General features: G+C 34.1%; 1 protein-coding gene across 3 annotated transcripts in view; it reads right to left on the bottom strand.

Annotated features, from left to right (window-relative positions):
* The window catches only part of CSMD3 (CUB and Sushi multiple domains 3), a 725150-nt gene that overhangs the window by 225547 nt on the left and 485770 nt on the right, over positions 1-13833 (bottom strand). For all 3 annotated transcript variants that reach the window (XM_056333378.1, XM_056333379.1, XM_056333380.1), the window contains 2 exons: positions 12660-12786; positions 11713-11915 (listed from right to left, as the gene is read on the bottom strand). In XM_056333378.1, the coding sequence (XP_056189353.1) occupies positions 11713-11915; positions 12660-12786 (330 nt within the window). The remainder of the gene's footprint in view (positions 1-11712; positions 11916-12659; positions 12787-13833) is intronic.

Here is a 13833-nt window from a genome sequence, read left to right as displayed (position 1 = left end):
ATTCAAGGCTCTGGCATAGCCCACAGGTCATTTTGCCATCCAAAGCCAATGGAATGGTATTTATCTTGCAGACAGCAGGGTCCATCTCCACCATATCTCTATAACTCTCAATGAACCTTTCTGAGTCTTATTCCCCTCTTACACTAAGCACCGACCAATTTCCTCCTAGCACCAAGCCTGGTACCACATACAAGAACAGGACACAGATGATTGAAGAAGGGTTTTACATTGAAACAGGAAGGGCAACACTTCTCCCCTCCATGGGGATTTCCTTGGCTGCCTCTGAACTCACAGGGACTGCAAGTTGGGCAGAGCACAAAAAGGGGTGTGTAACACAATGTTTGAAAGTTCTGACACCCCAGCTGTCCTGGGTACTTGTGTACTTCTCTTTGCAAACATGTACTTGTCAAACATAGGTTGTGTGCATGCTATTGTCAAGATGGGTTAAGTCAAGTATATTGCTTTCCTGAAAAACAAGTTTGCTAAGTAAGTTACAGATTTCTTGTGAATTCGTGCACCTGTGTAGTCCCTTAGTGGGGATTTTTCTGGCTCTCCCAAGGCTCACAGAAACACGCAAGCCACAGCTTATACAGATGCATGACAGCATGCACACTGGAGACTGATGTAAGGTCCTTTACAAGGTAATGTGGTTTTTTGTTCTTTGGCTTTTTTTTTTTTTTTCTTTCCCTGTTTCCCAATGTATAACAAATAATATTCCCATTTTCGTAATATTATCCTGATAACAAATAACCAGTAAGGTCTTTGTGTGGTATTGTTCTCTTAAACTTCTGTTGCATTATATGTTGGCAAATGTTGCAGTCTGATGTACCCACACCCACATATAAATTGAGTACAAAGTTCTCTGGGAAATCCCAACCTGCAAAAAAAATTAGAGGTGATGCAGACTAGCAATCATTCGAAGAAAATTATTACTAAAATATAGAAAGTAAAGCCATGCCTGGTAACCCCCATAATATATTATGCTCTAAGACTATGTTTGACAAGTGGGAGATATTTTGCAGAAAGATCTACTCTCTGAAAAAACCTACTAAACCAGGCAATATAATGCAATAATATGACTGGCTTGTAGTTCATCCAGAAGCCAAGCTCCCTACAGCATAGAGTCAAAGGGTCTATTCAGCAGCCTAAAGCTCCCTAAAGTGTAGGTCCAAGGGGTCCATGCACAGGGCTAGAGACCAGCACTCCTACAGCACTGCTCAGAAGCCTTGTGTTGAGCAGAAATGGGGCTCCTGGATCGGCGCTAAGGGAGCTCCCCATTGATCATGCTTAGGGCCAGTAAGGCTTGTTTAGTGCACTCAGGACCCTGACACAAGGAAAGATAATTTTATTTAAGAAACTTTGAAAGGAAACACATATTAAATTTTTAAAAGGTGGAAAAATCTGAGTTTTAAAAAATGTTTTACTGAATCTGCTGCTCATAGAAAGACGTAAATAGTTACTGAAATTTCTGTGCATAGAGTTGGATTCAAGGATCTTATTCTTACGAATGGAACCACACTTCATTTTAATACTTTTGTTTGACATATTGGAGAGCTATTAGCAATTTTTTTTGGGGGGGAAAAAAAAAAAAAGAAAGAAAATTCAGCCACGGTCTTGGGAAAACACACAAACAAACAAATGAACCAACCTATCTGGTTTATGTTTGCATCTTTCTCTCGCCACATATTATTTTATTTTTTTTTCAGTTAAACCCTTATATATATTTGGTGCATGTTGGAGCTTATTAAGAAATTCTCTCCATACATGTTTAATCAGTGTAGATTCACCTGTTAGATTTTCCAGGAAGGCTCAACAATAGAGGTAATTCTGAGAGACATCACAAATTTGTGGTTACCACAGATGCCAAGCCCCATGTTATTAAATATTCACCCCATTGGTTTTTGTTTTATATTGTATATGACTCCTAATGAAATCCAGAGTTATATTTCTACATTTCCAGCAGCAAAGGTTTGCATAACCCATAATTGTAAGTTTTAGAATGCTTACCTAATAACTCAAGTTGGACAACACTGACTACTTGGCCAACTGCATATTAAAATATTATTCATTGCTATTGTATTCAGAATTTCTATCCAGATTATTTTATGCATTCTACTGGTTATCCATCAAAATTATTTAGTAGAAATTGTTAACTCAACTTGTTTTAAAAATGTTGTTTACATTGTAACTTGGTATAGTATCATTTCTTTTTTGTGGGGAGAACAGTGGAGATCAAATTCTTTCCTAAAGATCTTTTTTTACAGTCAGATACACTTTAGTTCTTAGGGAGAAAACAGGCATAGGTTTAATGAGACAACCTCATTTTCTATTTTCTTATTTTTTTTGTAGTTGTCAATTCACATTAGTTGTTAAAATGCATTTTATTACAACCATCTGAAATGCTAAACTGCTCTTGTCAAGTCTCATTGGACAACCTCATGAGCTATTTTTCCCCAGTTCAGAAGAAAGTCTCTTTTTCCATAAATATGAACTCTTCAGTTCTGAACATCTATTATACCGGAAACATTTGCTCATAGCTTTGGCACTGAGTATGAAACCCAGTCCCAAATAAATTAATTGACATATGGTTTCAGATAATTGCTGGAACTCACCAGAAAATAGATACTGTGACAATATGTAATCATTAATCATGCTGGCAATGCCTTCTAGCTGGGGAAAAGTGTTTTGAAAATCTTAATTTCATGTAGATTGCATGTTTTGGGGTTTGTGGTTTGTTTGTTTGTTTGTTTGTTTTTTTAACTATAGTGTTTTTTAAGCTTTTTATACCAGATCTACCTCTATTTCAGCTGGCATATTTCTTTATGTGTTTATTCATTATGTTTATGAATAAACAAACAGAAATAGGTTCTCAGAAAGAAGCAATCATCAGGATCTTGGAACACACACAAGGGCTTCTCATGTCTTGGGAAATCTTACCAATGATCATCTGGTTTTTAGTCTTTGTACTGAAAAGAAAAAAAGGTGGTCTGAGCAAAAACATATCTGTTTAATTCTTTACAGAATAGTGTGCAACCTTTTCTGTTGCAACTCTTAAGGATACAGTTGTAAAACAGAGAACAGCACTGCTGATTTGCCTTGTTCTTGATTTTGCAGTCTCAGTGAACTGAAATGCTCTGAGAAGATGGGGAGATTGCTTCTATCTTAAAAGTTAAATTTTCTATTTTGTCTTTTAGTATTACAAATTGTATATATGCATTATAAACCTGAAGTTTCAAAACTATTAATATTTGGGGTGTTGTTAAAGATAGGGCCGAATTTGGAGCTCCTGAGACCTGGTAAAGTAAGATGATGTTTAATCTGTCTGAAGTATTCAGCTTTTGTTGATTTTTTGCTTCAATTGTTTTGGTTAATTTTTTTTTCTTTTTTGTAATGTAATTGAACATTACATTGTTCATTGTACATTTATATAGAATTGGCCTCTTTATTTGGTAACATTGTGTCCACATACTTGAATGTCATTACCCTGATCTTTGTTAACTAAAATTTTTGCTTTAGGAAAGCATTATACCATGGTCATTTGAAAAAAGTTACAGTACACTGTCAGAAAACAGCTTCTGTTTTCTTTAGTCTCATTATACAGATTATACCGTCCCAAAACAACAATAGGAATATAAAGAATAAAGATCTGATTTTTATTTTAATTTTCTTTTGCAAGGTTTAAAAATTCCTCTATGTAAATGAATTACATCTCTGACTGCATGTCTGAATGTGTCCAGCCAGTAACCAGCCAGTTACCAGTCTACAAATAATATTTTCCACAGTCATATATAGAAGAATGAAAGATGAGCATTCCTTCAGTCAAATGTCTTTGCTAGGTCTGTAGTTTATGAGATTAGGCAAATTACTGGAATGCTTTTAAGAAAAAAAGAAATATTTCTATAGCAATAAAATAGCAGCAGTAATCTCCCTTTAATTTAACTATGTTACAAAACACCCACCCCTAGCCAGGAATGAGGTAAGAGGGAAAGTAGGAACAGCCAATGAGCCGACAAACTTGGAAGAAACCCCCATGTAAAGAACTTTGCTGAAAACTGAAGTTAGAAGATGTATATGGGATGTAAAATCCATATACAGAATTTGAAAGAATTATGGCTTGAAAAAGAGGCTCTGGATTCCAATAGTGAAAGCTTTTTGAAAGGCAGCAATATAATTTACAGAACATTAAAAAGTATCACTGATCAAGTGTAAACCTAGTCTAATATGCCTTCAAGAAATTTCACTTATATAAGTATGTTTTGGCCATTCTCCCAAAATATTAGTTCTTTCTGGATACTTCTTTGTGTTATGTTTATTCCATCACAAGCTGGCAATAAAACTTCCAAAACATCATTCTTTCCTATGATATGGATTACATACAATAGAAAACACACTTAACCATGCATTGACTGAAAACAAAAGATGCATAAGTGAGAATAAGATGCATAAGGCCCTCGAGAAACAGAAGATAAATCTTTAAATATCTGTCTCTCCTGTACATTTATGCATTCAACTGTAATAATTGTAGAAAAAGAATAACAGTCCTGAAGATGTATCTGTACTTGCAGAAAAGAGCCCATCATATGTGCGTGTGCATGCATATGTGTGCCTGTGTATATCTATAAAGGATGGCACATGAATCATAAATGAAAGAAACTACTGATACTGAAAATTACTAACAGAAAATCCATCTCTAAAGTAGCATTAATGCAATACCAGAATTTGTCCATGAGACACACAGGGCAGAATAACTATAGAATCTCATTTGTTTACCATTGGAAAATGGTTTCCCCAGTCTTATGACTGAATGTCAATTGTACACTGCTTACTTCTGTTTTTTATAGCAAATACTTAACAAGATGCCTTTTTGGAGAATACTGCAAAACCAGCTCAATATTACTTTCCTAAATGCAAAACATATTGTAAGAAGATATTTCAATGAGGCAGGATGAGCTTCACATACATTTAAAGATGCAAAATGTCACCTTTACATGGTTTCATAAAAATAAATCCTGTAAACCTCAGCTGATGAATTTGTATGTCACACTTCAGTTTGCCTGTAATTCTATCTAAGATAGCAAAAAAGAACTGTTGAATAACCAACATAGCGTATGAAAGCAGATACTGATTTTCAGGGTAAAATCTCTACAAGTGGTTTGTGAGATGCTTGTTTGTATATGGAAGACAATGAGTAGCAAGTCTTGGCCTCATGCAGTTTTGCTCACTTATTGGTAGTGATGGAAATGCAGGGAAGGGAAAGCTTCATGGCAATTATACTCCTTATGCAGTCAATCAAGGCACATAATTTTGGTCTCAAAGGAGCTTAAAGAGGCAAGCTGTAATATTAAGCACAGGCTACTACTTGATGATCAGGCTCCCTTATCCCCTCATTCTCTAATTTGCTACTGTGACTAAAATCATACATATATGGATACAGACCAAATTGTAATGTCCTTCTACTGATGTTACAGCTGCTAGAAGACAACTGTTACACAAAATAGTGTAGCCCGTATACCTTTGACTGTATTTTTTACTGACTAACACAAAATGGAAGATAAAGTACACGCTATTAATTAAACCTTCAAAGTATCTTAGCTGGAATACTTTCAAAGATTTGTACAAACATATTACTATAGAAACATTTGACTGTCTTGTACAGTATTTCTATCAATCGTTAACTTTAAAGAATTTAATGAAAGAGACTGGATTTAATGAAGAGAAAAAAAATATGAGGAAATTAAAGAGAACTTTTTCTGAAATAAAAAAATAGTTTCATTGATAACATCATGTTTCCACATAAAGATTTTTTTGCACTTCTAAATTTATTTTGGTTTATAGACAATTATAAAGATCTGTAATAAATTTTGTTTGCAAATGAAATGACCTACCAAAATTATGTATTTTTTCTGAGAAACCTAAAGCAGAGCATTCAACTTTGTATTGCTTAAACAGAAAACATAGCAGCAGATTTTTGAGATTCAAAGAATGGATGACACACATACAAAATTGAAATACTTAAAACACTAATCTGAGGCACATGACATTCTCAGTTTGGAACCAAAATAGCTTGAGCTTTCTGAAATGCCATGTCAGAAGTCAGACAAGTACTATTTTCAATTATATATCTGTAAATTTAGGGCAAGTGAGTAGGCTTTGCATTGATAGAAATCACAGGGGTTTGTCCATATTATGTTGCATGGTGTTTAAATTAAGGAAGTTTAACCTTCAATCTAATTAAAATAAGTTATTTTTATGGTGATGTGACCAAGAGGACTATTTACTTAAAATTTCAAAAGCTCTTATAAATTAACCTGTTTCTTTCAACAGTTCCTTACTGTTTCAGCTATCTATACTATAATTCCAGCTTTCTAGCTACTAGCCATTACTAGGGCATTTTACATGGAAGCACTAACTCATAGTGTTTGCCTGCATAAAATAGACATATCCTACATACTACTGCACTAAAAGATAATAGCTACTGAGCAGTTAATGTCACTTACAAACCTGTGACAGGAATAACATTTTTCCATTGAGAGACCCATAAGTGGTTACTCCTTTGAAAAATATCTGCTAGTTAGAAGAAAGGCAACAACTGATAGAAGAAATTTAGTCGATGGCTTCTTTCATTTAAGCCTCTTGACGTTAAAAACAAAACCAAAAACTAATTAAAAAAAATAAACACACACAAAACCTCCCTCACATTGTAATCCTGCTGTTGAATCCCCAGAGGTTATTACTTTTCTTTCACATCTATATACAAAACACAAGAACACCCCAACACCACTCCCAGCCAAGCAAAACAAAAACTGCTTGACTAAATTTAGAAGTGTAAACATTCACAGTTATTTCTGATAGAAAAATAGTAACCTTGAAATCTCTAAATTCAAAGGACTCCTCTCAAAGTTGAAAGAAATCAGAAAACCCAAGTATGAAAACATTTTTGATTAAAAACTGGTTCTGTTATGGAATAGACATGAGGAAAAATAAATCCTATCTTACTGATTTCAGAAAAGGGAAGAAGTTATGTTAAAATATGATACCTATATGAGCAGTGCTAGTAAAAAACACTCTGAGAAAGAAAACAGCTAAAATCCCCACTTCCATTCTCAAATCACCTTCAGGTTAAACGTGTCAGAAGTAGAGTGCTCTATTACTAGAAAATGGGAAAAAAAACCACCCAACCACACCCCAGAGAGTATTCATTGTAAAAAAAAAATCTTCCTAAATGAGACTGTGGTGAATACGTCTTTCTTTGAACAAAAAAAAAAACTACAAACCCCCCCCCCCAAACCAAACACCGCCACCACCCCAAGAAAACAAACAAACAAAATCAAACATAGAACATTTAGAAAACAGTGCGGCTGTAAATCAGCACTAAACATCAATATAGAAAGCTGACTTGTAAGCATTTAATTATTAAAGGTAATCAAAGTAAAGAATATCATGCAGTGTAATTCTAGACTGGAAATTAATATTGCCAAACTTAAGCCATCCAGGTAGGTATCTGACACAATTTTTCTAGCCCTTTTCTGTAGTCTAGCAGACAAGTAACTCCAAAGGGCTATTCACCCAGTTTTAAAATAAGGAGGGACAGCTATAGGTTGACATTAGAGTAAATCCAAGGATTTTAAGGCATATACTGTTATACAAGAAAATGCTGTCACATGATATAAAGTACTGCAGGAGCAAGTATTTACAGAAAAGCTGCTAAATACTCAAAACATATTCACAGGTTAGTTCTGTACTAGTTGCCTTATAAAGCACAAAAAATGCTCTATCTTGTATTCTGTTTAGTTAGTCAGAAATGTGACCGCACACTTAGGCTGAACAGAATGAAGTCTGCAACACTGACTCAGTAGTGCAGCTATTAACGGTGAAATAACAACCTAAGGAAGATGAATACAGGTCCTTCCTTTCTGCATAAATGATAAATGGCACCTGAACTGTTAACATCAACAAAGACGAAACTTCCCTGCAATACCAGATTCAAAGGCCCCTGAGATCTATGGGAATAATCTCATCAACTTCAGTAGGATCTGATCTGATAATACACACTTCATGCGCATTAAAGGAACCAAAAAGATTATTTTAAGCACACACAATTATTATCACCCAATTTTTTGCACTTTATATGTTTCATTAGGCTTAATACCTCTGCCTGACCCTGTGATATATCACTTGTGCTGCTGGCAAATACATGCTTGTTCCCTTCTTTTCCCCCTGCACTTTTCTTGAAGGTCTAATTTTCTATTTTGTGCAGAATTTACTAACTAAATGAAGTTACTGCTGATTTCTCTGGTGATTTTCCGGTAAGTATTGGGCTTTTCATGCTCTGTCTCTGGTAGTTCAAAGAAAACATGAACAGGTACTTCTTGTTTGCACATTGCTTGTGGCCTGTTGTCAACCTCGCATCCTCCTCCCAATTTACGGGAAGACCTCTGTTACCTGTTCTCTACCTACATTATGAAATCCATTCATCCCATTTAGACATGTTTCAAAATCCTCACATTGTAATCCTGCTGTTGAATCCCCAGAGGTTCTTACTTTTCTTTTACATGTATATACACATATGCACTTTAAAAAAATTATTTTATTTTTTAAATTTTAAATATATAAATAAATAATATATATATTATTAAAATATGTTTATTTTTTTAAAAATATTCTGCTTTATTACGCATCTTTCTGTACTTTGATTTTCAGGCTTTGTGGGTTCTGCCTTCTGTTGTGCTACTTCACTGTCATCTCAAAGGATACCACAGGAAGTGAAAAAGTTTAGTGTTTATATGAAGAATTCCATAGTCAGGGTTTGCAGATGTACAACAAGAAAAGGATACACTGCACATCATAGACAACACTAGACCAAAGGTCTGCTTTGCCTAGTGATGAGTTGTGAAGTCATGATTATTGGCATTTATTTCTTCGTACACATAAGATGTATAAAATAAGCTGTACTTTCAGTAGTCCTAGATCCTTGATTGTGGTGCAAAGTACAGAAGCACGAGCAGTCTGACCTCCCTTATTTCATACCAAATTCATCACTTTCTCTTCTCCCTCTCAGAGTAATGCACAATAGTACCAATTTAACCAACTTCTCAACCACAAAAGTCTGCAGTATTCCTTAGAAGTTCAGCTTAAAATAAACAGTTTCCTTCATATTAATTACTTATGGAAATAGATTATGAATGTTAAAATCATGGAAATAGTTCTACTATTTCAGATAACAAAGCCCCTATGTGTGTGTCCATCCGTCCTCTCCCATCCCTCCCCCCTGCTTTTCCTTTTTCTCCCCCAGAAGTGAAGGAAACAAAAAGAAACAATCAAAACAGACTAATTCAGGCAATGGGCAATAAAATATCTTAACTCTTCTCCTTCTTATTCCCTAATTTTTTACAATATTTGTAACAACTTTGATGCCTTGTAAAGGATTATGTCCAGAGGCCCTAGATAGAGGCAATTCTAATAGTACCAGCTGTAATACTTAATACTAATTAAATTATAAATTTCTTTCTATTATTTATACAACATTTCAGCTTTTCTAGTCTTTCATCCCCTTGTCTCCCCTCCCCCCACCCCCCTTTTAATTTGGTGAAGGATGCTACCTCACCTATAATTTATGTTAACAGATAAAAATTAATTTTCTGTATATATTGGATGATTTGTAAAGGAATCAAAATCAAATTATATCACATTATCAATGGAGAATATTTTCACTTATTAAATAAATGACAGATGCAGAATTGTGTATGAACAGTTCATAAAATAAGATAAACTGTAAGGAACTGATGAGAAGGTTAAATCACTTTTTAGAAACAGATTTTTAGATTAAAGATTAAGAAAATAATAATATAAATAATAAATCAATGAAGGTATTAGAAAGGTGTGAACATAAAATATCTGTTGTCATCGAATAACATCCCTCTTGAGGTAAAAGGGCCAATAATCCAGTTAAATACTCATACCCAATTTCTTGAAATGGCAAGAGGAAAGTTTAAGCAGATACCTCCCCTGCGGGAGCTTTCTGTTTGTTAATTACACTGTAGCTAAAGTATGTAGACACCATCTGTTTCACTCAGACAACATTATAGACTCAAAGAAATTATAGGAAAACTTGAAACAAAGTTGCACAGAAGTATCTTTTTCTGCCTTCCATCTCCTCAAATGTATTTCATTCTGCTTAGTAAAATAACATGTCCATACAGCAACAGTGTATTTGTGGTTCTGTAGCTAGCTATACATTATTTTTAAAATCTTCGGTTTGGGGTGGGTGGGGTGGGGGGTGTCTCTGCAATTCTAATAAGGAATATAAACCCAAATTGTGCAACACCAAATATTTGAGTGATTTTGTGAACGTTCGACTGAAGAGTAAGAGAAATGCTGAGGCAGTTAACACTTCATGGATCCTTCAAACTGTCATCATTAGATCTCAACAGACCGCAAAAACATGGAATATTAAATAAAATACCTCTTCTTTCAGATGAAAATCTAAAACCTCTTTTCAGGTAAAGCACTGGAAGTACATCAGTAGCTGCTTTATGGCTTTACTTCTATGTCCCCTTCATTTTTCCTTGCAACTCCATTCCTAATCTGCATCAAACTTTTTCCCCTAGAAAGTATGTATGTGAAAATCTTCCAAACAGGCTCTGGACTGGGGTAAGGTGGTAAAATTGCAAAAAATATCTTGGAGCCAAGGAAATAAAAACTGTTCATTGGTTCAAAAAACATCAGATGGAACAGAGGCACATGTTCACTACAAACTAAACGTATTTCACTTTGTTGTCTCATTTACATGCTCGTTCTTCCTTCAAATTACTGTGTGCACATGTATTTGTCATACACATAGAAAGAATGAGGATAAGGGAAAACAAGGGCTAATAAAACCACCAAGCTCAGGAAGCACAAGAAGATAAATATTGTTTTCATTAAGAAATGCTTTGCCAACCCATGTTAGAAACATTGCTACTGATAAACAAAACTATATTTTGTTTAGATATCGCTAATCTTGAAAAAAAAAAAAAATTCACTGACCAGAAAAAAAAGGTCAAAATGAGTCTCACACAATGATTTCTTCCATTTTGGCACTAAAAATGTCTAAAAGGATTTAATAACAGTTAAGTAACTGTTTAGATTTGTCATCATGCTGCCTGTAATAAGATGAAATAGTGCTAGAAGGCAACAGGGAGGACACTGCTGTTCCTGTAGTGTTATTTCCCATTTCATCCTATACAAGCACAGCAGGAGTAAGAACTCTGCACAGATGTCTCTGAAAGCAGAAACTCTTATTGATTAGACAAGGGTGGAGGCTTTAACATGCCTACATCACCTCCTTTGTGAAAAAGACCAGTCATAATTATGAGTATTCTGGCACTGCCCCAGCTGCCCTTGAAACAAATCCAAACTAGCAAAGGGTGTGATTTGTTGTTTTGGGGTTTTTTTGGTTGGTTTTTTTTTTTTTTTTTTTTTTTTTTTGGGGGGGGGGGGGGGTGTTGGCTGGGTTTTTTTGGTTGTGGTTTTTTTTCTCTTTTCTTTTTTTTTTTTTTTAAAGATAAAAATACAGCTTTACAGCATATGTGTAAGTCTGAGCCAACTATTTCCCTAACAAAGTCAGAAATGCTGTCAATGATTTCAGTTGTTCCTGGCACTAAAATTATGTCTGAGTGAACTACCTTATAAGAAGAAAAGAAAAAAAAAATAAAATTAAATTCATCTACTTACTTGAAAACTGTATGGCAAATCCAGATTTGCTGATATAAAAATCGGTGTCAAACTGCATAGTTACTATGTTGAGTGTACTGTGAATGCCTTCAGGAACAAGGGATCCACTAATTTCTTTGAGTAACATCTCATTCTCAGGTGGACCATCCCAAACTCTTAGAATGTCATGGGATGCCTCAGTATCAAAAGCAAGAAACTGGAGGCTGAAAGAAAACCATGATTTTCTTGTCAGCTTTCATATTACTCAAGAACAATTTTTTAACGACAAAATTAAATCAAATAAACAAACTTTGTTTTCCAAGGGTGCCACAATGTTTCATACTTTACCATTGGGTAAGTAAAAGCCCAATACAGAAATGCATTTGAAAGAAAAAAACCTAACAATTTGTCTACCACAAAATAACATATAATTTTAGCTATTCAAATAATCTATAAGTATCCACACAGTATTTTCAGAAAATAGTTTTATTTTTCTTAAGACAACATTATGTATCACATTCTCATTAAAACAAGTTAAATAGAACTGTACACTCATGCAGTTAGTGATATAGTGTGAATAACTGTCTAACTAAAAAGAGCTACTGAAATGCAGCGTATTTTGGGTTTTGTTTAAATACAAACTCTTCCACTAAACAGTTCTGCTTACTCTAGCAGTTTGTATATGCTCAGTCTCACAACTTTGGCATTAAAACTATAACGAATTTTAAGGACTGATCTGCATCAGCATTTATTAAAAAATAGATAGTTTCAACACAAACCTACATTTTCAAAGTCAGAATGCCAAAAACACAGGTCTTGACTTGCATCTTAAATTTTAAACACTAAAAAACACTAAATCCTTTCTAAATCCTTTTTTTTTTTTTTTTTCCCCCTCAACTGTACAGGTAAGATTTGGTTATTATATAACCAAAAAGATTTTTTAGAATTCTAGGATTTGTTTTCAGTACCTGACAATATTTCCTGGGTCTACTTCAATCACCCACATGCAGCGCAGATTATTGTCATAGGGAAAAGGATAGCCAGGAGATAAGATTCTTCCTGATGATTCTCCTTTAAAACGGCCTCCACATTCAGCTAATAAAAATAAAAATAAAAAAAAACACACCAATGTGTAATGTGTTATTTGTAATTCATTAACAATAGTCTTCCAACTAGTCACTTGAGCTATCAATTTATACACCTATTCTCTTGCTGGATAAGTAACATAACTAAACTGATTGTATGCCCTAGATTGTAAGACATTATATAAGGACTTGAAGTGCATTAGGAAAAGAACCTGTAAAAGTGGTTTTATTTGAATATTTTTGTATTTGCCTTTGGCACCTATGTTTTTCTAATAATTTGGAACAGAACATAATATTTAGAAAACATGTGTAATGAAAGGAATATGGATTGTTACTTGCCAAAATGAAACAAACCAAGAACACCATGTCACTCTAAAGCAACAGAGTTAAATCAAGAAAACTAAATAAATCAGTAAGTATGAAAAAAAAATTAAAAAAAAATTAAACAAAAAGGAGTGAGAGAGAGAGGAAACACACTACATAAAAGCAGGCTATTCAGAGAAGAAAAAAAAAAAATCAGCCTTTCAGCCTGGGAAAAAAGCTTATAAAACTTCTTAAGCAAAACTTGTCGTCACAGTGAAGCTGTAGTATTTCTTGGAGGATAACAGAGGGTAAGTAAGTAGGTCTCTTTTAGACAGCCTTAGCCAGTCATTTGGCAAAAGTGAATATTTCATAATAGCAATACCTAATCTTTGAGAAAACCTGATTTTTTTTAATGTAGATCCCTGAGACCTTTAAAGCTTTCCTATTTTACTTTCCTTCCTTTTAAAGTCCCTCTAATGCTTTCTCTCTTGTGAAGTGCAAAGCCAAAATAATGCTGTGATTAGATCTCTTGGTATAGTTACAATGTAGTTTTATTTTGATTTAATATCACGTAAAATATTTAGCTTTATTACCTTATGATCTATGAGTTTCATGACAAAATATAATTGAAATGTTACTCTTGATGGATTTTCTGACAATAAAAGTAAATTTGCTGAGACAAGTGGTCTTTCATCTTTTTAAAGCACTTTGGCAATTGGTTAATTCTGAAAGACTCTTTAAAAAAATATCTTTC

The sequence above is a fragment of the Falco biarmicus genome, chromosome 3 (genome assembly GCF_023638135.1).
Source record: "Falco biarmicus isolate bFalBia1 chromosome 3, bFalBia1.pri, whole genome shotgun sequence".
NCBI lineage: Eukaryota > Metazoa > Chordata > Aves > Falconiformes > Falconidae > Falco > Falco biarmicus.
The sequence above is the reverse complement of the archived record's forward strand: the minus strand, read 5'-3'. Positions and strand labels throughout refer to the sequence as shown.